The following is a 26857-nucleotide window of genomic DNA, read 5'->3' as shown; positions in this document are numbered from 1 at the left end:
GAAATGAAGATGGCAATTAACCAGACCTCTGGTTAATTTGATGGGCAAGCAAGTAACAAAGGAATTTCAGGCATGACTTAAAAAGCCCTACCTACCTCCCAGATGCTAACAATATCTGTATTCATCTTTCTCCTGCCTTGTTCTCCATTCCTTACCTCTGAAATGCACCAAGAGGAGAAAACCACCACCAGAAATCTTGCCTTGCATCCCCTTTCCCCACTGCCTGTCCTTTCTAGATCAACTGCTTTGCTGGAGCAAGTCCTACAAGCATCCCACAAGGTAGACAGGCAGCTTCTGTAAAAGGGGAGAGACACAGCTCTGGCTCTGCCTGAAAACCTGAAATTCCCCGTTGTATCCAGCAACCCCAGCACTCACAGCCACTCCTGAGCTCTCGAGGGCCACAGCTTAGCTGTATCTTGAGTGCCTAATGGAAAAGCCATTCCTGGTAACTCTAAGGAGACTGGATCGACTTTTATGAATCTTGGTTTAGATAACAAATACGTTCTCCTCCACTTGGGGGGAAGGATGCACAGGGCCTTGGAGATGCATTTTTCCCCTCTCCTTCAACCACCTATGGGCATCACCCCATAGTGTTAAGCTACTTCGAGCTGGCTGGATACAGGGGTTTGAGGGAGGAAGCCCTGCTTGTCAAAGGGTGCAAGTATCCCCTCTCCTCAAAGCACAGACCACTAAAATCCTCCTTAGAGAAAGCTTCAAAGCTCAGAAACCTCCGCATCCTACTCAAACGGTTCCTTACAAGCATGCATTGCTTTGGGGCATCAGTTGTTTTGTTTGCCCCTTGTCTGGTACCCTCTTATCAAGGTACCAGAGATTCAATTTCTCTTCGCCTTGGCAAACCTAGAAAAGTCTGCAGAGATGGGTCCCCTCCACTTTTCCCCCACCTTTCCAGTGGATAGGAACCTCTTAGGAGTAGCTCACAAACTCCTGGCCATTTTGACCAGAATGGCAGACTGATAATCCTTCCTGAATTAAAGCTAGTCCCAATAGCAATCCCCGAGACAAGACACGGCTGGACTGACCCTCCTCTATACAAGGACCAGTCAGTATCCTGCACACTCCCCTATTAAAAAAAAAGTAAAAAAAATCAGTCTTTAAAGACATCATCTGCGATTTGCCTCCTGCCAAGCCTTACCCACCCAGTCACCAGAAACAGTCTGAAAATTTCTGGTCACCATTTTCAATACCAGAAGCATAAGCTTTCAGTCCTAAACAGAATTAAATTTATTTTTTTTTTTTTTTTGCTGATGAAGTGAACGGCTGGTTATGTGATACTTGCTGTCTGAGCAAGAGACAGGGGCTCTATTGCTCCAGGTTTTAGAGCAATTGACTAAAAAAGAATCAATGCTAATTAAATATGAATGTTTCCAATGGGGTACTTACCAAGTAATAAGTAAAAGCATATTTGCATTGTTAACAATGATAATGGTACCATATCTATTACATGTGCTTGCTTCAGCCCTCTGTAAGCACCCTGACAGCTGGTTATCATCTTCCCAGGCTCATCAGAGTATCTCAGGTCTGCAAAACTGAGCTACAGTATCTGGCTTAGGAAAGCTGCAGCATTTCCTTTTACCACTTGAATATAAAGATAACCCCCGGCAACACTTGTTTCCAGCATAATCAGGCCAAAATTTGGAATTGCATCTGTGCAAGAAAACCCAACCCACCACAAGGTGCCAATGCTCGACATGCTGTCGGATGGCAGCAGACTGGGAGCTCTGCCCCACTTTTCTCAGCACAATACAGCCGCGACGTGGCAGGGGAAGACACCACCCGTAGTTTGCAAAAAGCACATTTATCCAAACCACTGTGTAAACCTCTGGCCACAGAGACCAGCAGTGCATACCAGGATTTAGTAAGAGTTGGTATCCAACCAAACCCAGCTCTAGGGGGATATGCTTCCCAGGTTTGCATGTGTATTTGTCCTTATTCTGTCATTTGTTAGCAACATACCAAAACATTTGCCTCGTTGCAAAGCTACAGCTAAGAAGTAGAAGCGTACGGCGTCTCCATGCCGGAGACCTCAGAACGATCACCTCGCATCCCACCTTTTCCATTGCTCAAGCTGTGCTGGAGAAGGAAGCAAAGGAGAGGAGAGGGAAGGACTGAGAAGCCAGAGGTGCAGAGAAGCTGCTGAGCTGGGATGACGGTGAGGAAAGCGCGCCAGGCCAGCAGGCAACCGCACCGAGGGAGGGAAGGAAGAGGGAGCCAGGAAGGTTACGTGCAAGCGCAAGCAGCGGAGCCCGCGGAGGATTTCAGAAAGCACACGTCTCTGCTCCCTGGCGGGCAACGGCTTAATGGGTGGTCTGCGGAGGAGACGGGAGCAGTGCTACAGGCAGCTGGCAGTTAAAGGCCAGTGTCAGAGAGGCTTTGATCCTCCCGAAGTGTGGACAGCCTCTCCCGGCAGACTCGTGTGCCTAGCTGTCTTTGGCACAGGTGAGGTAGAGTGGGGCTCTTTGCCCCATACCCCAAGACCGACAAACCCCCGTGTTACCATCACCCATCCGAGCTGCGAGTACAAAAAAACCAGGAAAACAAACATATCCATTGTGTCCTTCCTGCATTTGAACTCTTTGCCTTTTGCTCTGTGTTGTCAGCTGTGTTCCGTCCCCCACGGGGAGACAGGACTAACAGCCACAGCACCCTTTGCAAGTCGACTCTTCTGAGCTGCAGTCACGATGGCACTTGCAGAACACTTCCCTCTGTCATCTTAGCTTGCCCAGAAAGCAGCAGCAATTTTGATGTCTCTCCCAAATACCTGGCCCCTCACACCCTTTTGGGGATAGGAGACCTCTACCATTCATCATCACAAACAGCAGGCTATGGTTTTTAGTTTTGCATACCGTGCACCAGACAGCCCTAGCCAGGTTTTGGCTAATCAGGCTGACACACAGACACTGGAGAAGATAACCTGCTTCTTAACCCACCTTCGGCATGGACTTGCCCATGTCTCCAAGGTTAACAGCTCTTTGCCAAAAAAAAATTTCCCTTCACTTCCAGTTTGCAAGAAAGCCATCAAATTGCTCTTGAATTTCCTTGAGGTTTAACAACCTTTGGAAAACCTTTTCTCCCTTTGCTAGAGAACAGTTTTTACTGCGCAACTGCAAGATCCTACCTAGGGAACCCCACTTCTCTGAGACCAGAGGTCTGCCCCAGTTAGGCCAGCTTCACTTGCTAAGTGTACAGGGCATGTACAAGTGGTACAGCAAGTCTGTACTACCAAGCAGGACAGACCTACACCCCTTACTACCCACCACATCCCACCTTGTTAAAGGTGCCTCCATCACAGCATGGAGCTTCAAATATTCCTATTTCTCACTCTGGTCTTTCCTGCATCACCTACAGAAGATGCTGTGAATCTCCTCCACAGTTAGAGGGACATCAGCACTTCTTACATGTCCAGGGTAGACAGTGGAAGGGTATGGAAAGAGGCCCAGACCTACGCAGAGGCCAGATTTGGCCATCTGCTCTATCACCTTAAACAGCTCAAGACTGCTACTGGTTTGCAGCCTCTTCCTCTTCCTTCTCCATTCTGAGCTCTGTTTTCAGACTACGGGATGAGATGTTTCTGTGCGGGAGTCCATCCTGGAGCACAGAATTAGACAGGACTTAATTTCCATCCCCTGACAGGAAGATCAGAGGGTGTCTCCACAGTTACTTCTTACTACATCTTGGTCTCTCAAGGACAGGAGGCTGCTCCGTGCCAAAATATCTCAGGACAAAGATGAAAATGAAACAGCAGCATGGCCCACAGGGCTGCAAGGATGACTTCAGCTATAGACGGTGGCTCATTCCCCCTTCACCAAGGAGCTCAGCTGGCTGCTCCTTACATCAGCAGGTCTGAAGTCATCCGAGGATCCTTGATCCACCTCAGAGTGGCCATTATCCAAGTCTAACTCACCACTAATTCATCTAACTCTGACTAATACCAGTAAAATACAAATCACCATCTATTAGCATCTCATCAGGGAAGAGGGAGCTTTGGTGTGGTCCCTGGACAAGCCCATAAGACAGACTGGACACATCTCCTCCTTCCACAGCTAGGAAGCAAGGCTGGAAAACCTGAGCTGATCCCAGCTAACCACACACCTCACCGAGGTGCTGGTATCCTACAGCAAGATAGTCAGAGGCATCCTCAGATGCCACTTAATGTCTTTAATGGATCAAGTGCTGTCCAGAGGTGCCCTGCTCCATGGATGGGAGAGGATTCTTCTTACATGAAGTGTTTCCATTCCATGAATCTAGGTGAAGGCCTACAGGACTGTTTCTGTCACACAAGATTACCAGCCAGCAAAATACTAATCTGCTACCTGGAGGCTAAAAAAACCAACAAACAAAAACCAAAGTAAAGAAAAAATAGATGCCCTCCTCTTTGCTGTGTTCAGAGCTTCCCTTTCCTTGTAGGAGAGTAGGGAACTGGTCCAAAGGATCTTTGCAGCCCCCACATCCCAACCATTAGGAAAACCTGTATCCTGCTCCCTTTGGTTTCTTGTCCCCAGTCCTAGTTGGAAGGTAACCCAGGACATCTCAGCTCTACACATCGATTCTACCACCAACCTCTCCTTTTCATTTAATGAACACCCTTTGCTCAAACCTTCCTATAGCCATCTCCCACCCTGACAGAAATAAATATCCTCCTTCAACACGAAGGATGCACACGCTGCATTTAGACTGGTCTCCTCCCGCAGCGTTGCTGGTGCTCCCCACCATCAGCAAAACTTCCCTGGTGCAGACCGAGGACCACTGGTGCCTGCAGCAGCTCACACAAACCACGTCTCACATATTCCGCTTGTGCGTGGGAGCCCGACTGCTCGCAGAGCAAAAGTGGCACTGCTTGAGGTATTTGAGTTGTTACCACACAACAGGATTAGTTTTAATCCTGTCTAATGTACCAAGCTGTCAGCATAGCCCACACGTTACTGCCAGACAGCTTTATTTACAGTCTTTTGGGGACTGTGTGTGCACTGAGCAGGTAGGAAAAAGCTTAACCATAGCCAAAGCAGAGGGTTCAGGGGGGTTGAGGAAAAGCAAATATTTGAAGGCACTGAAAATTGTACTGGGTGACATGGTGAGGAGAGAAAAAGTCAATAAAAACCTCTTAAAAGATACTCAAATGGCACCTCCAAAACCAAGGGATCCAATTATCAGTGCCAAGTACAGAGGAGGATAAGAAATAGCAGCAAAGCATCTGAATTGCAGAGAAGTGCTCACCCAGAGGGCAAGAACAGGTTTTCAGAGACTGGGACCTAAAGCATCCAGGTGGGTCCAGTGGACATCTGGCATATTCTGCACTTGAACTAAATATGAGTATACAGCTGGAATCAGTCCCCAGTTTGCAGCGTCACACCACTGCTCTGGGTCTTCGGTCCCCAGAGATACTGCTAGTGCAGCAGGGTAAACGCTGCTGCTATCCTCCAGAGCCAGGAGGTTCAAAGGTTTGCAGCCCTGCTGAGAGCAAGGGACCTGACCACACACTCGACCCTCAGTCCCCTCCTTACTTTTCTTCCCCTGGTCCTAGGGGTGGAAAGGCCAAGCATGCTAAGGACAGGACAGCCCCTCAGGTTAGAGCTATTTTCAGCAGTATTTCCTCCAGCATTAGGAGCCAGCTCCCTTGGCTGCTTCAGGACGTGGGAATATTTGTTATGGAAATTTTGTACGCCACCACAACAGGGCCAAAAGCAGCCTACACGGGTCCTCAGTTAAACTCAGCAGCTGGCACAGAGCACATTCCCCTATAACTAAATCTGACCAGCAGAGTTCAACAGGCCACTAAACGGACTTTAAAGGCCTCCGAGCAACATGCTTTTCCATTTCCAGACAGTGAATGAGTACAAAGCATCAAGCTTAGACTAGTCAGTGACCGTGACCAGGGTCATACACAAGTCAGCATCCAGATGGGCATCCAAAGAGGCATTTTCAAGCAAGAACACCCTCTTTTTCTCCCCCTCGTTTCTTAATGCTTTTCTAGAGCATGTTACTTGTGCATTGCAGAAACCATCTCTTAATGCAAATTCATAGCATATGCTTACTTAAAAGAAATACTCCGGTATTTCTAAAGTAATGTTTTAGAGTTATTAGACACAACTAAAATGCCAGGACACTGCAGCCATCCAGAGGGTCCCTCTAGGGACCTGCTTATTCCCGTGGGAATGAGGGAGGGAGAAGAGGGCTGGAGAAGTTTGGAGGTGGGGCACAAAGCTGAACTAGGCTTCATCTGCACACTCCGACTCCAGCCAGCATCTGCCCTGCTCAGTCCATTTAGGCCCATCAGCACCTCCAAGACCCTGGCTATCCACCTCCCAAGTCCTTTGCAGCTTAAACTCTGCTTTTTTCTCCTCCTTGCAGAAGTTCCCTACAGGGAAAGGGCCTATAGACACAGCCTGCTGCTACCCTGCTACAGCAATGGAGCACAGAGCATTCGTGGAGTTTGTTAGCTTTGAGTCTGTGTAAGGCAACCATCACTCTTCAAAGCCTACTGGAACCAAGATGAAGAATAAACTTCTCCAAGCTTTGATCTCAGGAGCCAAGCATCTTCAGAAGAGACAGCAGCCTTATAAAATGCAGTTTCCTGTGCTTAGAGGCAGTCCAAAGAGTAATCAAGAGCTGTTGGGCAAAGATGGAGGAACATAAACATATGGGAGCCTTTGACTTCTCCATTAGCTAAAAACCAGGTCATTCCTGGCTGCAGCAGCCTTTGGCTAAGAGCTCAGGCACAATAGAAGCTGATCTCAGAATGGCCGTCCCCTGGTTTTTGGAAATACAAAAGCAATTGATTTTTCTAAATAGTTCTGGACAGCTGCATGCTTAAAATAGCAGGATAGATTTAGGTGCTTTCCCTTCCCTTTTCTTTCCTTCTCCATTAATGCAGCTACTACAGTCATAGTAGAGGGAGAACCACTCAGGTCTGTGGAGACAGGCATATCGATGGCAGAGCAGAAGGGACTGCTGGAGCCCAGAGCAAAGGGTAACTGCAGTGGTTTGCATCTGTTGCAGGGATGCAACCAAGAGTTGGAGGGTCAGAAAGGAAGCAGCTGCAACAGATTTATTTTATTTTATTTTTTTTCTTTGCTTGAAGACCATGCAGTTAGACGGGTACTGGCTATACTGGACAAAGACACAACTGTTCTTTCCTGATGGTTGGAGCAATGGCACTCACTATTGTCTGGACCACAGATTTGGTGCTTCCCTGGTATTCTGCCCTTCCTCTTCTGCAGGACTGCATGAGACACTTTTGCTCCACAGGAGAATTGAGGAAAGCAACATAAAATCTGGTACAGCAATTAGACTAGAAAACGACTCATATTTCTGGAGCCTGTATTAAACTGTACAAAGTTTACTAGCATCTTCCACATGGTTTTGGAAGTTACTTAACATCTGAAATGAGGATAGCAGTGTTTTCCTTCCCTAGCCCTACAGCAGGATTGAATTGGACATGCAACTTGACTTACACCTAACTTTTCCATTGTGGTCACTCTGGCTAGAGACCTGCACCAAGACCAGTGCTCAGATGAGATATTTAATCCCCCATTCAAGACCTAAATTCAAGCAACAGCAGAAACTTTTTTATTATTATTATGAATGAAAGCAAGATTTCCTCAGGGGAGTGAACTGTTTCTGTAGTCTAAGCCAGCCTTCATGAGGGTCCAGCTACAGCTCAATGGAAGTTCACTACTGCTCTGCAAGGTTAAAGCAGCTGTCAATACACTTCAACATTTCCTTGCTTCTGCTCAACTGCAGATGTGGCATGTGAAGCTGACGCTGTGTCCTGGGATGGCTGTGGCTGGGCTTTGAGTCCTTGTTGCTCAAAGAGGGAAAAAATGCCAGTCCCTGAACCAAGAACATCTGGATTTCTCTGCTGTCTCATCTGAATGACTTCAGCACTCTGTGGCTCCTCAGCATTTTGAGAAAGAGCCATTAGGAAAAAACCCCACATAGTCCCCACCAAATACATGCTGTCAGGATGCTGAACCTGCTCTGGAGACCACTGCAGCCTCTAAAGCCACTTTCAGGTTTGATGAGAGTCGGCCCTGCCACGTCCCATCATTTCAACCCATCCGTTTGCTGTCTCAGACTCAACCATCCCCTTCATCCTGTGCCATGACCCATTTACACAGGCTGAACGTGAGCCTCAGTAAGAGCTCACAAGCCAGTGGGGTCTCCACACTAATCCTGTTCTGGTCCAAGTTTCACCAGCTCGGTTATCAGAGCAGCTACTAAGAATAGAAAGGAATGAGACTACCTTCAGAATAGACTTAATGATTAAGGTCTTAAAGGTGGGAACGTGATTGGTAGGAATAGGAGGTGTTTTCTAAAGTAAGACTGAATTCGTCTTTATATTAGATACAACCTGAAACAGGCAAAGGGTTAATTTTTCCCTTCCCTGCAGCCACAGAGCAGCACTGCTCTCCTGGAAGCTGGCTCTGCTCTTTCTGAAGAGAAGTGCTACCCTCTAGTGGGGCTGGCTGAGAAAAGCTTTTCGGAAACTCCTTTTCTCCATGTCAAGGCAAGAATCAAAGAGAGGCCAGGCTCAGGCATGCTTAAAATTGAGGGGGGTCATGGTTTTGGGTTGGGTTTTTTTTTCTTTTTTTTTTTTTTTTTAAACCAGCTGGCACCTCCACACCCCCTCCCCAAGTCATTTGAGAGCTCAGTTTTGGGGCCAGGCTATGTCCTGCTGATGCCTATTACGCCTCAAGGCAAATTCAAGCACAGCTCCATGTTTTGAACTGAGAGGCTACAAAAAAAAAAACAAACCCAAAAGAACCCTACAAAACTCACCACACCCAAACACCTTAATTTACCATATACATGTCCTGGGGGTTTATTATCTGCCCAAGGAAACGTTCAGCCTTTCATCACCAACCTGCTACGCTCAAGTGTGCTTGGCAAGGCAGCAGAGTTACCCGCGACCTAGTGATGTCCCAGCATTTAACACACTGATCACGACCATGCCGTGAGCTCCTTGGAGAAGGGATAACAGAAGCCGGCTGCCCACGTGTTTTATCCCCAAACTGTAATTTCTGCCATTTCCTTCTCCCTGTTCATAGCTGGGAGCAAAGAAGCCGCTTTTGTGCGGAGAGGTTGGCACCTACCATATTCTCCGAAGACCAGGTATGTGTACTTCTTATGCTGCACGATCCAGGAGACAACTTTCACACCAAGCCAGATCAGCAGCATCCCCAGTGTGGCATCAAGGATGAAATTAATAAGGTAGCTAAGAGCAGAGGAAAATTCAGGTTTCAGCTGTGTTCTTATTCAAAATCTTTTATTTCAATATAGGAATCCATAAAAAAACCCCAAGATTTAAAAAAAATCCCCACTTAATAGTCCAAGCTCACTTCCTTTCTCTTTTATTGGATTTTCCTATAGCCTTACCAGGAATTCCTTAGTTTAAAAGCCTGTTCAGCAGAGAAGGGAGCACGCTCTGCCAACTCTCTGGCATTGCTCATTTATTCATATAGAATTAAATACTTCCTGGGCTAGCCTTGCTTAAGATTTACCCCCAAAAAGGAGGCTTTCCATTTGCAGCATCTTGTGTTCTTATTAGGATGAAACCCCAAGTTTCAGGGAAGCAGAACCAAACATTTCTGGAATTTCATACAAGAAAATGGAAGCTTCTTAGACACCACAGCCGCTCTGCAAGCTGTGCAGAAGAGACAAAAAAGTCCATTTTACTGAGCAGCTGCAAGAGGCTCCTACAAGCAGAGACACAGACTGAGAAGCAGAAGGTCTTGGGAGAGGTGACAAGCCCTAGCTCAACATGAGGTATCCTGGGGTCCCCAAAAGTCTTCAGTTCAGGGTCCTCACTGCAGATCCAAGAGCTGAATCCAACCCTACAAGGAGATTTGGGCTAGACAGGTTTGCTCTGCAGCTTCGCTGGAGAAAGAACCAGAGGCAGGAGACCTGCAGGGACCTTCTGGGGATTGTGGGGCCAAGCTCTAGTCCAGGGCTTGGTATTTTAATGAACTCCAGAGAAAAAAAATATCATTCAGACTAATGTTTTCTGGCCAGTTTTCCATTATTGGAATACTTTCTGCCAGATGAGGCCAGATTTCTACAGCATGAAGAAAATACCAAGCACAGAGCTACAGGAATGAACATTTCCTTTTCCAGAACTTGATACTGCCTCTGAATAAAGACACTGAAAATAACAATCTGCTTTTGATATCCACTTTGAAAACATGACATTAAGTTTTTCTGCACCCAAATGCTCAGGCTAGCTTAATACAGTTTCCAGCTGCTGAAATCAGAGTACTCTGATACAAACATGAGGCTCTAGTGGTTTATACAGGGCAGGACACAGCGCATGAACCTCAAAGCCCAGGGACAGGGTTGTAGAGTTTTAAGCTGCCTGGTTCAGGATGACAAGTCAAACAGCACAGGGAAACGTAAAATACACATTAAGAAGAAAAAAAACCAAACAAACACCCAAACCCAAAGGGCACAGCATAAGCACAGAAGGGTTTATTTTAAAAACAGTGTCTGTTTAAAAAACAACGATAAATCATTTTAGAGGTCATATTTAGCCCCAACCAAACTTGTGGCTGTTTAAAGAAACATATCAAGGTGCAGCACTTTAATATATAAAAAGGAGATGGGCCAGAGGGTTTTCAGCAGCATTCTGAAGCCTAGAGAAGTTTCTCAAAACAAGATAAGGTTAATTCTGAAACTAAATTTGTAGCTGTGAAGTGGCTGGTCTGAAGTACAGGTGGCACTTCTACATTAAGTCCTAACTCTGGCTTAGAAAGCGCCCCAGCAGGGCTATGGGAATACACGTGGTAGGTGGAACTGAATATCCAAAAAATGTCCTTACGTTGGACAAAAGCCTTCACCCACACAGTTAAGAAAGCATTCTCAATACTGGTCCGAGACCAGCCAAATTGCAAATCTGGTGTGCAAACAAATGGCAGATTTAAGAGTTGTAGTTGCATGGGGACACTGCTGTGTTATTTACTGCAGCTTTTTGCCAGTATATTTCAAGATGCTTTTAATCATCAGAAAAGCATGGCTGCACTACTTCATCAGACCAGCATATTGCAAAGACCAGAAGACAACCCAGACCCTGAAAATAAGTTCAGCGTGGTTTATCCCCATGTGAGACTTCAAACAGATCAGTTTTCATTGTGCATGACATTTTCCAACAGGCTTGCTTTTTCCTTTTACAGAGTAGGACATGAATGCAAGCACCTTGCGTACTTACAGAGAGCAGGGGTCCTCTTCGGTGAGATCCGACAGAAAAATATTGGCAAAGTGGATGAAGAGGGCACCTATTGCTTGCTTGGAAGTATCATAAAACCTGGAGGAAAAAAAGACAAAAAGATCTGTGCCCTGGAGCACCAGCAACAGAGCAGTCACCCAAGCAAAGGCCCTGCATGCATCTGCTTTCCTCCGAGATGCATTCCTGATCCCCAAGAAGTTGTACGTGGTGAAAAGCGGCAGTTTGGCCAACTCCAAATACTTAAAAAACCCCAAACCAAACCAAAAACCCACTTCGGCACATATCAGCTCAGTCTTGCAGATCTGCTGCTGAGTTTTAGTCTGCAGCAAAGGGCAGTTCACCCTCCAGTGCCCAGCCCAGCCTCAGTTTCTCCAACCGGCAGTAGGTGCAGGGAAGGTGTTCGGCTACTTATAATTTTTGCACCCATCCACCGGGAATTGGATAGAGTTCCCAAATTATTTTAGAGGAAGAAACAGAACTGAGGAGACTGACAGGCTTTTCACCATGAACATTAGCTGGTAGCTCCATGCTGCCCAGCCAGCCTGACCATAAGCTGATCCCAACCATATTGCCCGCCTCTCGGCAGCCCCCAAATCCTACAATAAAGAGATGCTTTGTAGAGGTGCCCAAAGCTGACAGCAATACCTGGCTACCTTATATCAACACACAGCCAAACGTGTTGCCTGGTCTATGCCTGAGCTTGGTCAGGGGACACCAAAGTGATTAATCAAAATTAAGAACAAAACTTGACCCTGTCTGGAAGACTGCCCGTGTACAGGGATGCCAGCAGATTAAAGGGGACCATAACCTCTCAGTTCAGTCACCTACAGTAAAAACAAGCTTTTCAAGAGGAGCTAGGCAGGGAATTTTACTTCTAGGGAGCACTAGCTATTTTATGGAGGTTTCCTTGGGAAGTGGCAGCAGAGCATTTCATTTAATGACTAAATACCATGCAGGATATTCAGAGGGCCTAGAAGACTGTTAGTATAAGAGAAAATAATATTACATTTACATGGTCTTTTCAAGCTCCAAATTAAAAATCTCACCATATCCTCCACGGACGCCTCTCTTCCTTTGGTTCCCTAAATCGTTTTACTGCAAAGAAAATTAGAGAGGTTACATTAACCAGCAGAGTTGAACCGATACACATGTGCGGTCTGTGCCAATCCTCAATGCAAAAGGAGTCAAAAAAAAAATCTGGAGGACCCTCAGCATTTGCCAGTCTAAAGCTGAGCCAAGCTGAAGGACCTGGTTCCAAACTAACCAGAAACAACGCATGCACCCACAGGTCAGAAGGATGAACAGCAGAGGTGTTTGGGAGGTATTTGTGCGCTTCGGGCATCCTTCAGCAGCAGCATTTTCACGCCCTGGGAAGTGACCTAAGGGAAGCTAGGGAGGGTTCATCACTACCTATCAGCCCTAATAATTCTTCCAGGCAACCTGAAATTATGGTAGCGACAGCAAAATGATATGGCCTGAGTCCGTTTAGTCTTTGAGTCACAGCAAGTGCAATAAAGGCATCTCCTGCTTGTAACTAACAGGACCAGAAGACCTTTGAAGAAGCAGGATCTTGCACACATCTCCAGCATAGAGGTACCAGTGCCAGCCCCCAAAACCCTGTGAGCTGGCATGGCTCCATGCTTGCACCAGCTAGTACTAAAAAATTATTTCATTACACAATATTTTGCATTCCCACTGGCTACCACTGTAGAACAGTAGTCCGAGACGCACGGCTTCAGTACCACCAACCACATACCCTGAAAAAAAAATGTCTGAAGAAACTCTACCTTCCTTGAAAACATCCAAGGTCAGGTTGGACAGGGCTTCGAGCAACCTGACCTAGCTGAAGATGTTCCTGCTCATTGCAGGGGGGTTGGACTAGATGACCTTTTAAAGGTCCCTTCCAACCCAAACCGTTTTATGATTCTTTAAATGAAGCCCCTCTGGCCATGGAGGAGTTTGCTCCTTGCAGTCCTTCACATCTCTTCTCCTCTGAGGAAGAGTTCTTTGGTGCTGTCTCTTGCAGTTGCTGCTGTGAGTTTTTTCTAGTTACTACCTGGAGATAACAGCAAGTTGGATTTTTACCTAGTTTCACTCAGAGCGGGGTCTGAGCATTGCAGAAGCACCTCAGAGGGTCCCAGTTAGTTTGTCACAGAGATTTGATGCTCTCCTTGGGTTCAACCAGCTTGTACATGCACAAATAGGAGCTGCTAATGGAAAATTACCAAGTACCACGTCCCATGCAGAAGTAATTTTTGACTGTTTTGCTGTCGCTCCAGCTAGAAGCCCATTTTAGAAAATACCAGCTACCAGGGCAACTCTTCTCCCTTTAAACACACAGGTACCAATGCTCTGGAACAAGCAGACCTGGAAGAGGCTTTTCCACTACATTAGATTTATTAATTAGAGGGGAAAAAAACCAACAACAACCAAACCAAAAGCAAAGGGCATTCAGTAGCACTGTCTTGCTTTGGGGTAAGATTGTTAATAGCTACATCTAGAACTAGAGACATCATCATTACAGCTGCTGCCCCAAGCATGCTGCCTCCCAACCTCAGGGAGACACAGAGGGTCCAGGTCCCCGACCTCGTCCTGGCTGCTGGAACCACTCTCCTCCTCGCCAGCGCTAACGAGCTCAAGATGGACAGCGGGTTAAATCTGCCACAATCAGTTCCCAAACACGCTGCCAGCTTGAACAAGATTCAGAGTTAAAAATAATGAGCTGCGACATTTTTGAGGAAAATGGAAAAAAAAAATAATAAATTCAGCGCATCCTCTCTAACTGCTGGCAGTGCAGCTGGGGATGCGAGCAGAGTGGCTGCTTGGTGGTGCCATCTAGTGAAACCAAGAGCCTGAAAGCAGCAGGACACATGAGTACGAGTTAATGTGCGATGTATGATCCTGTTAGAGAAACCACTCCAAGAGTACATATTGTAAGCATTAATCACCAAATCCTTCTATACATCCCAGCTGCACCCGATTACCGGGCAGATCACTGCAATAAGTACTGCAGAGTATGCAGACTGCAGAAACCCAAACAGACCATCCATTCATCTATTTTATCATCACTTAAGTCTTCACCCTTGGGAGCCCTGTAACCTACTCTGCTCCTTTAAAAAGCAACCAAAAGCCAGAACAGACACACCATCCCATTTGTTGCAGCTATTCTTTCTTCATCCCCCCCCCACTGCCCACCCAGCTACAAGTAATCAGCCACTGCCTTCAAATTTACAACCAAAGGGACTTTTTTTTTTCCACTGCTGACAGTTCTTGGCACATGAGGACGCTTCCCAGGGGATATGAAGACAGGGCCCCAGAGCGCCACAGATGAAAGCAGGGACATCGGAGCCAAATGCTTCTGCCTGTTCTCCAGTGGGGTAAGGAGATGCACTTTTCTAGACATGAGTTTCCTTACTGCCTGTAGGAGGAACAGGGCACAAGCAACACCTCTGGTCCATTTTAGATCACTAACACTGCTGCTAAAGCCAGCACCATTTTAAAACACAACTTGGTATCCAGTTCTCTTTCCAGATTTGCACTCCATGCACTGGTTAGTCTTTCAGTTAATGAAACTGCGGAGAAGCTAACAGCTTCTGTCCAAGTAAAAACTGCCCTTTTAGAGCCAGGAACTGATCTAATATAGGTATACCACAGTAGCTGGTCCCATGGGCATCCCATAAAATACCCACAGGGAATCTGAATGACTCAGGTTATAACCTGAAACTTTTTCCTCCCCTACTCGGTGGGGAAATACACGGCTTTAACATCACAACTCATACAGGCTCCACGTACCAGAAAACAAACCCACCTCCAAAAGCAGAGTCAGCAGCAGGCTCAGGAAAGGCTGGGAAGAAGCAGCAAAACATTAGCTGGACACAGCCAATTTCCAAATAAAGGGCTCTTTGCTGTTCTGCATCTAGATGGTAATTAACTGATCTGTTCAGGCCAGCTGTGCTTGAGCACCCAGCCTGCCAGCTGGAGCCCTACCGTCCGCCCCAAGGGACAGCCTGGGCTCATTCCCCTGGGAAATGCCTTCCTGGTCCAGCCTGGAAGGATGCAGGAGCTTCCCTGCCAGGAGCCTTGACATTTCAGAAGTAAAACTTTGTACTTCTTATAATGGCAAGGTGACAGGGTGATATATGAAAAAACAATCCCCCTAACCCCAGGGCTTTGGTCAGGCACATGCAGGGTTTTCGGTGCCACGCTCAAATCCACAGAAAACCAGCATTCCAATGACCTGATCTATTATTGCCATTAATGAGTAACAAAGCAGCAGTCACATCAAGTTACACTAGGCACTGCTGCAGCCGTTTGTGTCCTATCCCCATCCAGAAAAAACCCACCTGGTTTCCCTTATCCAGCTGAATCACACCATGAGCTATCCCTGCAGCAATGACTTCCATCAGCACAAGCAAGGTCTATCATCGCTGATGCCCTTCAAAGGGCCATTTGCATTTCACTCACCCACAAGCAAGAGACCCACGGACCAGGCGAGCTGTTTCGAGTGGCCAGAAGTATTTAAACCGAACCTAAACAAGATTGCTCAGCTCACAGGGCAAAGAGCATGATGCTGCAGAGAAGCTGCTGGGAAGGGTCTGCAGGCCACCAGGTCAGCCAGCTGACCACTAGCCTGACTGTGAGAGCACCAGGGATGATTTTCATTATTGTCTTAATGAGAAGTGACATGTTATGTATCCACAGCCACTCAGGCTAGAAATACAGTAATTCAGTGTGATAAGATGACAAGTAAGAGGTAAGAAGTTAATGGTGTGGTGCCTTGTTGAACACAGCTTGTCATGCCTCATTAGATTTAAGAGAGTTATCCGAGACTGTGTAATTATCAGAGACAGTAAAACTGTTGTATTAAAGATAAAAGCTAGTATTATAGAGAAATAATTAACTGCTTAATAGGGCATTTACTGTGCAGAGCTGCAGCAGGCTGTCTCCAAATTAAACCAGAAATCCAGCCAAGATTACCAGAGCTTAAAGAGGCAGCAGAGTTGTTTGGGAGCAGTGACCCAGAGGTTAGGGGTGATGCTAAATCCACATAAAAGTAGCAACAGGCCTTTGAAAACTCAAGGAGCTGATGAAACCCTCTTTGAAGCAGCACTGCCTCTGTTGTGTTTTGGGAACACAGTGGGGCTCTGGAGCAACAGGCTGAGCAGCAACTGCAAAGTGTCCCTCTCCTCTTCCAAGCTGAGAGCCAAGCCATGCCATGCACAGCCACAGGCTCGGCTGGATGGGGTAGGAAAAAGGCTGAAGTCTCTTTTGCTCTTCTCAAAACCTGTCTTCACTCACTGGGGTCAACTCAGCTTTCCACCAGCTGTAGGCAAGGGTTTGGTACCATGGCTCAGACAGATCAGGCCACCCTTAAGATTTATTTTAAGAAAAGTTGTGTGTGCTTATGCGTGCATCAAGCAAACAAGAAATATGTGATATTTAAGTTCTAGCACCTCTAACCAATTAAAAATTTAGTTTAGTGCACACAGAGCTGCACAAGATAGGGAAGAAACCCCATCCAACTAGATTAAAAATGAGACTAGCACGTACTGGGTCTACACCAGGAATTTGTCTTCCCAACAGCGCTACCAGCCACAGCACAGATTATTTTAACTCTGCTTGCCTTCTCAGCTTTGCCCATTTGTAAAGTGAGCTGGCTTTTGCAAGGAAGCAATGTTACTGCACATCTCTATAGCCAAGTGATCTTCCCAAACTGCCAAATACCTGCAGGATCAGTTAGGGCAGCACTCTGGACCACACCACAGGCCAGAAAAGCGCAGGTCCCCCAGCTTTCTGGCATGCATTTGCTCCTCAGACCCACATGCTAGTCACTGCTTTTTAAGTCTTTGCAAGCATGCTATACACACACAGAAAGGACGGCCGATCTCACTTCATGCCTCTTCACACCATTGCTAAATAGGAAACTAGTCCTACTAACAAATGAAACAAGTACAATCCACAGGAACCTTTAGATTCTACTCCCCCCCCCTGTCTTTCTAATGGGAAGAAAACACGAGTGGAAGTACAAGCAAGCTTTCAGACAAATCTCTGAAGTCTAAAAGCAGCAGTGAACCTCAAAGCTGAATGCAGGTTGGGAACAATTGCTCCAGGGTTAACTTCAAGCGGGGCAGCTTGAGAAATCAGCCTCAACTCACATTTTCACTGGTGGTGTAAAGTCTGGATGTTTGCAGCATGTTTAAGGCAAGTCCCAGCTAGTGTCGATGGCCTACCGAGTTGTCCCTTTTATCACAGAGCAGAGCTAGTTGTGTTCTGAAGAGCAGCAAATCTAGGAGTTGTGTCAAGTCAACTACCTCTCTGACAGCACAAAACCACCCCGTGGTGCGTACTGCTGCTGCGGAGGCGCCACAGGTTGATAGGAGATGCTGGGTGAAATAAAGCCGAAAACACCAACGTTCATGGCTGCGGGTCCTTGTAACAGAGCAGGGTGCTACAGCAAGCACCATGAAAAAACAAGCTGCTCAACAGAGGAAGATGGAGACTGCTTGTCCAGGTCCTTCGTGCAGGACCCAATCCTGCACTGACCCTATTTCATTACAGCGTGGACGTGAAGTGCTGTGTGAGCATTCAGACTTGCCACATGGTCCAAAGCATCCCAGGAAAAGGCTGGGCAGGTGGGAAGAAGATGCTTCTAGAAGAGTCAGGACACGGGAACCCAGGTCTATCCCATTAATCAGGAGCAAAGCACCACTGAGATGACAGCCTCCCTTCTTGATTTGCTGTCCTCCTAAGTTACCACTCTCCACCTACTTGGCTCCAGTTACTGCAGACAAAAAGCTATGAAATTAAACCAGAAGGGAAGGAAGATGAGTGACAGTTCGAGTGACATACCCTGCCCATGGCTGAGAAAGGGCAGGGCAGGAAACGAAATACTCCCAGGCCCTTCCTCTTCAGTCAAGGACAATAAAGATCATACAGACTTGAAATTCCCTCGGGACCACCAGGCTGGGGCGAAGTTGGCCATCTGACTAAGAACCCATGAAATGTAAAGAAAAAAGTTTGGGATATGTAAATAGTCAGAAAACTAGAAGATTAAAGCTCAATGACAGCTATCCTCGCTGTTTGTTTTTTTCTTTTTCCTCCAGAGTAGTAAGATGTAGACGTTTATTATGGTGTTTTCTTGATGCAGTAGAAAGGGGACAGCTTTGCCTGCCCTAGACACATACAGTTCCCTGGAGTTACCCGAGTCTGCAGCAATGCTGTTGCACAGTCTACTTCTGTTTTTAAACAAATTCTCCAGTTATTATAATCAATTAAGACAAGGACAGCAGCAACCACCCAATTCCCTCATGCTGTTCCTCACCTCATTCATGGTGGAGCTCTCCTGTGTCTAACATCCCCCACGGACCCCATACTGTATTCAGACAGCTCCACTGCAGATGTGTGCATCAGCACAGGTGCCTTTTACCCCTCTCAGAAATAAACCCCCCAATTTAGGCAGAATTAGCTGCAGTAGCAACTAGCTGCTGATTAGCGAAACAGACTCCTAAGTCAGTTTTCTACAAAATTAAAGGGGGAAAACTTATTTCCCTAGGAGAAATTTAGGTATGCTTGACTGCAAGTCAGACCATCTCCTCAATAAATCTTACCGCAATCAACCAAAGGATTCAAAAGTTGAGGTTTTGAAGGGAGATGTTGACTCAACAGACAAAGCTTTTAGGACTTGATTTACAGGAGGTTCAAGCCTGACCCCACTGAGCTCAGTGACATGCCCCAGAGGATGAATACTGAAAATGAACCCGATATTAGAAGTACTCAGAGAAAGCACTGCAGCGTTAATGCACTAAAATTGTGAATGGTCCACCAAAAATAAAGGCTGCAATGCCTGGAACTGGTTATGCTGTCACTTCCTTTTAAGAGAGGGGCTAGCTAAATTGCCTACTGTAAAGCCCATCTCTGGGACAACGTCACACTAGCAAGTGGGTCAGGATTTTATTTCTGGCCTTTGCAGAAGAGGACTCGGAGCTACTGTACCAGGGAGGAAACAGAAGGTCTTCGCCTGCCCAGCCTCCATGTTATTTATAGGCAGTACAGTCTCCAATAACACATTTCACCCTATTTTGAAGTACACACCCTTTCCCAGGATTTTTCCAAGCCCCAGGCAGGAAAGAAGCCAACATACAGGATACAGAGGCCAAAACCCTGGGGTCTGGCACTATTCTTAGCCTGGGCATGCAGCTCCTCCGACGGCTCGACCTGAGACACAATGGGAGGAAGCAGCAGCCGCTGTTCGCAGCCGACACGTTGCTTGCGAGATAAAAGCACACCCAAGCTGGAAAGGCTCAAAACACACACCCTGCCTCGGTTCAGGGAGCAGCAGAAGTCCCACCGGTGGTTTAATGAGACAGATTGCTGCTGACTTACACCCTTTAGTCCACACTGGATGTATTTAGTCAGTCCCTCCCAACTACGCTTGTACCAATGCTTCAAGAACGTAAACACCTGTAGCAAAACTGGCAGAGGGGATACTTTAAGAAAGGGCTGGGAACAGTGGGTATGTTCTAGGTTATCTCTGGGTCTGCAAGACCTGAGGCAGCAGGGAAGTATATAGATTGAACTAGCTCCTACTGAAGATATGCAGCTATTGCTGGGCTACTCTACAGCACCTTTCAGGTAAGAGTTTATACTGGGTTAGAGTGCTCTGACTTGCAAGAGGAGCATCCTCGAGATCTCACGTAACAGCTGCTCCTCTTCCCTTTCTTGTGTTGTTGCTGACATTTTTTAATCCCACCTATTCCTATTCCCCATACAAATCCAGAGTCATCTGCAGGTCTGGTGCAGGGGAAGCGCTGGAACCCACAGAGCAACACCACCTCCCCATCATCCACCCTGCAGAGGCGTATCAAGAGCCTCAGCTGGAACATTCATCCATCCAGGGACCCTAACTGCCCAAATGAAGGCCACATAGTACTTTGGTACGGTCCTCGGTTTTAAGCTCTACCCTGTGTGTCTTATTACTACGTGGATTTTTACAGCTGTCATTATAGCCAAGTGCCAGGTGGTCATAAACCATAGCTTTGAGATAAAAAGCATCAGTCAGGCTTTGCACATTGAGAACAGGGCATATTATTTAATGGCACGGTAGGTCTTATAGGAGACCTGGATTCGGGCTGGGCTCCAGCTCAAATGCAGAGTGTTTTATTTAACTCTGTCCTGGGGGAGGCAGTAGTGACTCTCTCCGTATAAAGCATCACTACGTTTAAAGTCAGTCCCTTGAAAAATGGGGTTTAGGCAAAGAATGCTTTATCTCAAGACCATAAGATCTGAGATCAGTAAGAGAGCAATACCTGAAGAATGAAGTGATGCAACTGGGCTGGTAGTTATCATTAAAGTCTATCTGCCATACAGTTTTCTCACAAATGCTGTTAAAAAACAAACAGCCGGAAATTTAACAGACTCCTCAAAGCTTTACTTGCTGCATCTCTTAGTTACAGAAGACCAGTTTCCCTGTAAAGTTTCTTGTACAGAGTTAAAAGTCACCTACAACATCAACTGTTCACTGCATGTTGCAGAACCAATTCAGCAAGGTGCAAGCTGCTTCGCAGCTCTTGGGTTACAGATAACTTTTCACGCAGTTCTAGTTTGCCAGCTCATTTCTCAGCTCATCCAACCCATTTTTTCCTTCAGAAACCAGGAACCTCACAGTCCTCGCTTAGCACACAGCTTTTATTGCTCTGTTTAGCTGTTCAAAAGGTGACTTGCAAGAAGAGGTCAACTTAATCAACAGCTGACATTCAAAAGCTTTGTAGAAAGCTGCATGCAGCTTAATGAAGCACATCAAGTGCTGTACAGACCTTCCAGCTTACAAAGCGCAATGTACATTTTCAAGCTCAGCCAGTTTTCAGATGTACTGAAGCAGAAGAAAAACGTCTTGAGAGTCCTGCCATATGCAGCTTTTTGCTTAACCTACAAACCTACACGTAAATTGACTACTACAGTCTGCAAAGCCCCATGCTTTGCATTTCCAGAGACACAGTTAACCTTTGTGGTTTTGTTTTCCCCTAGAGGGAAAAGCATCTGCAGCAGTGAAGTTCCCATTTAAATATACATGTGTGTGAATAATCAAAATCAAACACAGTTATGCACTTGTATTGGAGGAAGCAAAGTCAGCAGAGCCTGTCTTGGGCACAGTAAGCCTGTAGTGCTCTCATGTCCTGGGCAAATTTATTTCAAACCAGAATGGAAGTCTGGACAGATCAAGTGATCTATCTTTTATTTCTTCTCTTTCCTGACACGCACACACACTTCTACACACCCTTATGAGAGGTTTTCAGGGTAAAAGCCAAGACACACATAGAAAGCACTCAAGACAATTTTGAAGCGCTGCAACTCAAAGTATATATAGCAACAAGAGTGAACTTAGCACTGGGGCAGGATCACAGAATGGTTTGGGTGGGAAGGGACCTTTAAAGTCATCTAGTCCAACCCCCCTGCAACGAGCAGGGACATCTTCAACTTGATCAGGTCGCTCAGAGCCCCGTCCAACCTGACCTTGAATGTTTCCAGGGATGGGGCATCTACCACCTCTCTGGGCAGCCTGTGCCAGGGGTTCACCACCCTCATCGTAAAAAATTTCTTCCTTATATCTAGTCTGAATCTGCACTCGTTTAGTTTAAAACGATTACCCCTTGGCCTACTAAAAAGTCACAAAAGGTTGCTTAAGTTTGATTTATCTGATGGAGACGAGTACCACGGCTTCCACTAGTCCCCCTCGAAGTTCAGACATTTCCATTCACTAGGGATCCTGTTTCCCATTTTCACTAACCAATTGCCCACCATCTGGAGTAAAATGCACTGGAAGGTCAACTGGTAAGTCCACAGAGACCAGGAAAACACAGACCATAAAGCAAACGGATACTTCTTATATTCTTTACCAGCAGTTTCCTACCACAGTCAAGAGCCACTGCCTTTTTTTTTTTTTTTACAGTCAGTTTGGCAAACTCCTATTCCGTGGTCCTGCCTCAGGACAAGATACTTGGCCCAGCGTGTAGAACACCACGCAAGCTGCTAACAGAGCACCTCCATCCTCAAGCCCTGCCTGGGGGGGTCAGCACCTGGGTCCCTACCACAAACAGCTCTGCCGCCTTAGACTAAGCTCAAGGCAAGATGTGCTGGAAGAATGCATCCAGCAACGATGTGCAAGAGGAGATAAAGGGACAATGCTGTCACACGAGGCAGGATCAAGACATTTTTCAAAAGTCAAGCTGAAAACCAGGTTTCACTGTGTGAAGAGGGCTATGGAGCTCAGCCTAGTACAGCTCTCCCTGTCTGGCAGCATGAACTCTCTCCAAGAGCCAAGTGTATTTTGAAACCTGCAGCACAAGGGCTACTAAACCTCATTCAGGAGCTCAGAGGGCTGCCAAGACAGTCTCAGGAAGAGAGGAAGTTGGAAGAGAAATAAATGTTCTTAGATGTCCTCCACACTGTTTTTGGTGGGGTAGAATACAGGTATACCAGCTCCAAGGAAAGCTTTTTCCATTCACAATGGAGAAAAAGATCCTTTAACTCCCCAAATCTGTTTCTCTTGCACTCCAGTTAATCCACGAAGGCGGCTATAGCAAAACTTCCTATGCCAGATCTCCATTCATTTCAAAGGGTTTTGCTGTCCAGGCTGCAAACCTGAACAACTTTTGCTAGTCTACAGCCCCTTCCTCAAAACCAGGTTTAAACAAATAGCACCAGCTGCAAGGACTCAACCCCCAAATCACACCCAGCATCTGCAGCTGAGATAACTGCAACATGCTTTCTCCACTCAGCTGAGTGATGATCAAGGCAAAGATGGGATTGCATAATTATCCACACTCCTCCATGTCATGACCTCCCTATGGGCAAGTGCTTACACAGGGAACTGGATTGCCACACACCTGCAGCTGCTAGGCTTTACTGCCCCCTCTTTCAAATGTTTGTGCCTTAGTTCTCATAGCAAGTGTCCTTACAGCCAAAGTGCCTCCAAAGCCACCACAGGCAGGCGGGAAGGATAACAACTCGTTTCCATTTGATTACCAAACGGAGCAAGCCTGCAACCACATTGGAATTAGGCTTGACTACAAGCTTAAAGACCTTCTTGCTGGAAAAGCAAGAGAGTGTTTGTAGGCTCAAAGGAACTCTGTCATCACTATTGCTCATGGTAGTTAGCCAGACTAATATAACCACACTAAACAGCTTCCCTGATTCCCTACCAAGGCTGGGCATCATTTACTTCTGGGTCCTGTTTTCACCACACAAAGGACCCCTTTCATGAACCCTAGAGCAACAGGGAGCAACCATCCCACTCATCCCATTACAGGGAAACAAGTACTCCCTCTGCTGCCCAAGAGCTTTTGCTCTAAATTGAGCTTTGCAACAGGCTAAACTGACCTCAAGAAACCCAGCGGGCTGTTGCAATAAAACTTGAAACCATAGGTGCCAGCTCTATTTTGCCTCTATATTCTCTTCCAGGATTGCATATGAGCTGTGCTTCCTACAACCCAGACACAAAGCATCAATTCAGACAGCCGTGCAAGACTGACTTCCTCCTCTGTTGGATTCTCCTACCAGGTTGGCAGGAGACAGTCTTCCCACAGCCCCAAGAGACAGAAATTCAAGGACACAAACTCCTCTGATAACAACGTACAAATTTATCCTTCCTGCAACAGGCCATGCTTGGGACCCATACCACGGACGTATGTACTCTGCAAGCGCATCCCATGCGCGCACACCTGCAAAACACCACGCTATTGTTAGTCTAAGTTCCTTCTAGATGTTTTTAAGTGCTCTGAACAGCATCTGCACAATTTGGAAATCTGATCTATTCGAATTCAGATGCTCCTATAGCTAAGCTGAACTGGTACTTTAAAGTAGAAGGAATGCAAATGGCATTGGCTTGGGTTCAGATAGCAATTGAGTTTCTACTCATTGACCTGTAAGACCGAGCAAGCTGGCCTGTAACATCCCATTAAACAGAAGTCACAAACATTCGAGTGACAGAAATACACACCCAGGAATGTCACAATACTGAAAGAAGAAGTATCAAAGGCGGGCTGATGCCGACTCCAGTGACAGTAGCACCCCAAGGTCTAGATGAGGTAGTCATCCGGCTGGGACTGCCCAACTTAATGCTGGGCTGGATGAAGGTCAAGGTTCCCAGGAACCTTTTTCACTCTGCACACATAGCACCACCAGCTCAAGAGGTTCCCATACCTCTCAGCTGCTGGAACCTTTTTCTCCCCAGGAGGTTGCCAACCAAAGTGACCACCTGAATAGCCCCAAAGCTGCTTCAGAACTAGTTATTGCCAAACTTAAAGTCGTTGGTAAGCTACAACCATGCTGGGTTAGAAGTCTGCATACAAACAGCCCCAACAGCAGATCTGAGAAAGCCTCCAGCTGGGAGTGTGTGAATGGGGCAGAGATAAGAAACAGCTGGGGTGAATTAGGGACCACCAGCCCAGCTGCGGCCAGAGGAGGTGCTGCGGTTGAGATCTCAGGGCTGTAAACACATCTGCTTTTGGGGTCCCAGCCAGCAGTTTCCTTCATCGCTTTAGTCATTGAGCGGATTCACAACGAAACCGTGTAGGATCGGCTTTCAGTTTCTCCTCACTAACCAAGGGGCTGTTAACTTTCAAGGAAATATTAGCCCTTGCACCAGTGGGAGGGCAACAGTTAGCCCAGGGTTGGTGTTTTGCTAGCACCGGTTACGTAGCCTTCATCCGCAGGAATATTTCAATGTGATTAACTGATGTCCTTGATTTTATGGGACACCCCATGGAGTTTATGGGACAATTAACCCACATGCGCGCTTCACTAAGGGCAACAGACGCACAAAAATAATCTATTCTTACTGTCAATACTTGGTGAAACACAAGCAGTGAAGTGTTGCAACTGGGCTATTCCAGCTGGAAAAAGCTATCAGTTACCACAGGAAGAACTTGTCGCAGTTTTCCCTGGCAGCTTGGTGTTAACTGCAGCGCCGGAGCCTTTGAAAGTGGTTTCCAGAAGGCAGAGAGGGGCAAGCGAGCCTCAGAATCTGTGGCTACTTAGCCAGAAAACTTGGAAGTTTTAGCTCACCGTCATCGCAGGCTTTTAAAGAAGGAAAACAGATCAAGTTCTGGCACGTTATTCAACTTGTGTTAAAGCACTTAACCCAAAAGAAGAGCAACGCACATGTTGCTCTGAGTAAAACGCAGCTGCAGCACAAAACAACAGTAAATTTTCTCGAGTCTTTTAGTATTAGTGTTCTCTACCTTTTCTCGCTACCTTGCTGCTTTCTCTCACTGCCACCCCTCCGCAGTAATCGGCGAAACCCGTTCTCTCGGTAACCTCCTTCCCCAGCCTCTGGAGCCCTAAAACTTTACAGTTTGAGCAAAGTTGAACAAAATAACATCACAATGCAATTAGGGCCACTATTACTCTAACCAAGCAACATCGTATCGGACACCCGCCCTATTTTTGTTAGCTTCTTCCTTGTAAATCATGGGGTTACACCATCAGTTTTCACGCTTCATTAAAATTTTCTAAACCACTGAGTAATCGCTCATACAGGCGGAGCCAATTTTACCGGATTATAGCTGCAAATCCGCGGCGCTTCATTACGGTCAGATTAAGGCTGGAAACGAGAGTTTTTGAAGAACAAGCACCGCAACCGCCGGCTTCTACAAACCACCGCTTTAAATCCTACAGGTAGGGACCGCAAAACTTGATGCTCGTTATAAAAAAAGGGGTGTCCATCCCTCCCAGCCCTCACCGGCCACCCACCGCGGGGCAGGGGGGGGTACGATCCCGGCTGACCCCCCCCCCCCTTCCCCCCCCGGTACTCACACATGAGGGTGCTGAAGGCGCAGAGAGCCAGCAGCGCCTGCAGCAACACGCCGAAGCGACCCAGCAACGCGCCGCTGCCGCAGCCGTGAGCCGGGCGGGGGGCGGCCATGGCGGGGGGGGGGGGGCGCGGAGAGATGCGGAGGGATGAGGAGGGATGCGGAGAGGAGAGGAGCGGTCCCCGGGGCGGACAAAGGCGGCTTCCCACCCCCCCCCCCCGCCCCCAGCCGGCGGCGGCGGCGGCCACACCCGGGGGCGGGGGCGGGAGAGGGAGGGGCGGGGGTGGGGCCGGGTGGGGTGGGGCGGGGTGGGGATGGGATGGGAATGAGGATGGGGACAGGGATGAGGATGGGGACGAGGATAGGGATGTAAGATGGGAATGAGAATGGAGACAAGGGTGGGGATGGGGATGAGGATGGGGATGAGGACGGGGATGAGGACGGGGATGGGGATGAGGATGGGGACGGGCATGAAGACGGGGACGGGGATGAGGATGGGGACGAGGATAGGGATGTAAGATGGGAATGAGGATGGGGACAAGGGTGGGGAAGGGGACGGGGATGAGGATGAGGACGGGGATGAGGATGGGGTGAGCATGAGGACGGGGATGGTGATGAGGATGGGGATGAGGATAGGGATGTAAGATGGGAATGAGGATGGGGACAAGGGTGGGGAAGGGGACGGGGATGAGGATGAGGACGGGGATGAGGATGGGGGTGAGCATGAGGACGGGGATGGTGATGAGGATGGGGATGAGGATGAGGACCGGGATGGGGATGAGGACGGGGACAGGGATGAGGACGAGGATAGGGA

General features: G+C 47.2%; 1 protein-coding gene across 2 annotated transcripts in view; it reads right to left on the bottom strand.

Annotated features, from left to right (window-relative positions):
• Positions 1-26213, bottom strand: part of LOC126044386 (store-operated calcium entry regulator STIMATE-like) — a 37629-nt gene extending 11416 nt beyond the window's left edge. For both annotated transcript variants that reach the window (XM_049813964.1, XM_049813965.1), the window contains exons 1-4: positions 26048-26213; positions 12283-12331; positions 11219-11314; positions 9111-9232 (exon numbers count right to left, since the gene is read on the bottom strand). In XM_049813964.1, coding sequence (XP_049669921.1) covers positions 9111-9232; positions 11219-11314; positions 12283-12331; positions 26048-26156 — 376 coding nt within the window. In that variant the 5' untranslated portion in view covers positions 26157-26213. The remainder of the gene's footprint in view (positions 1-9110; positions 9233-11218; positions 11315-12282; positions 12332-26047) is intronic.
• Between the last annotated feature and the right edge of the window lie 644 nt (positions 26214-26857).

Source organism: Accipiter gentilis, chromosome 11 (genome assembly GCF_929443795.1).
Source record: "Accipiter gentilis chromosome 11, bAccGen1.1, whole genome shotgun sequence".
NCBI classification, from domain to species: Eukaryota; Metazoa; Chordata; class Aves; order Accipitriformes; family Accipitridae; genus Astur; species Astur gentilis.
The sequence above is the reverse complement of the archived record's forward strand: the minus strand, read 5'-3'. Positions and strand labels throughout refer to the sequence as shown.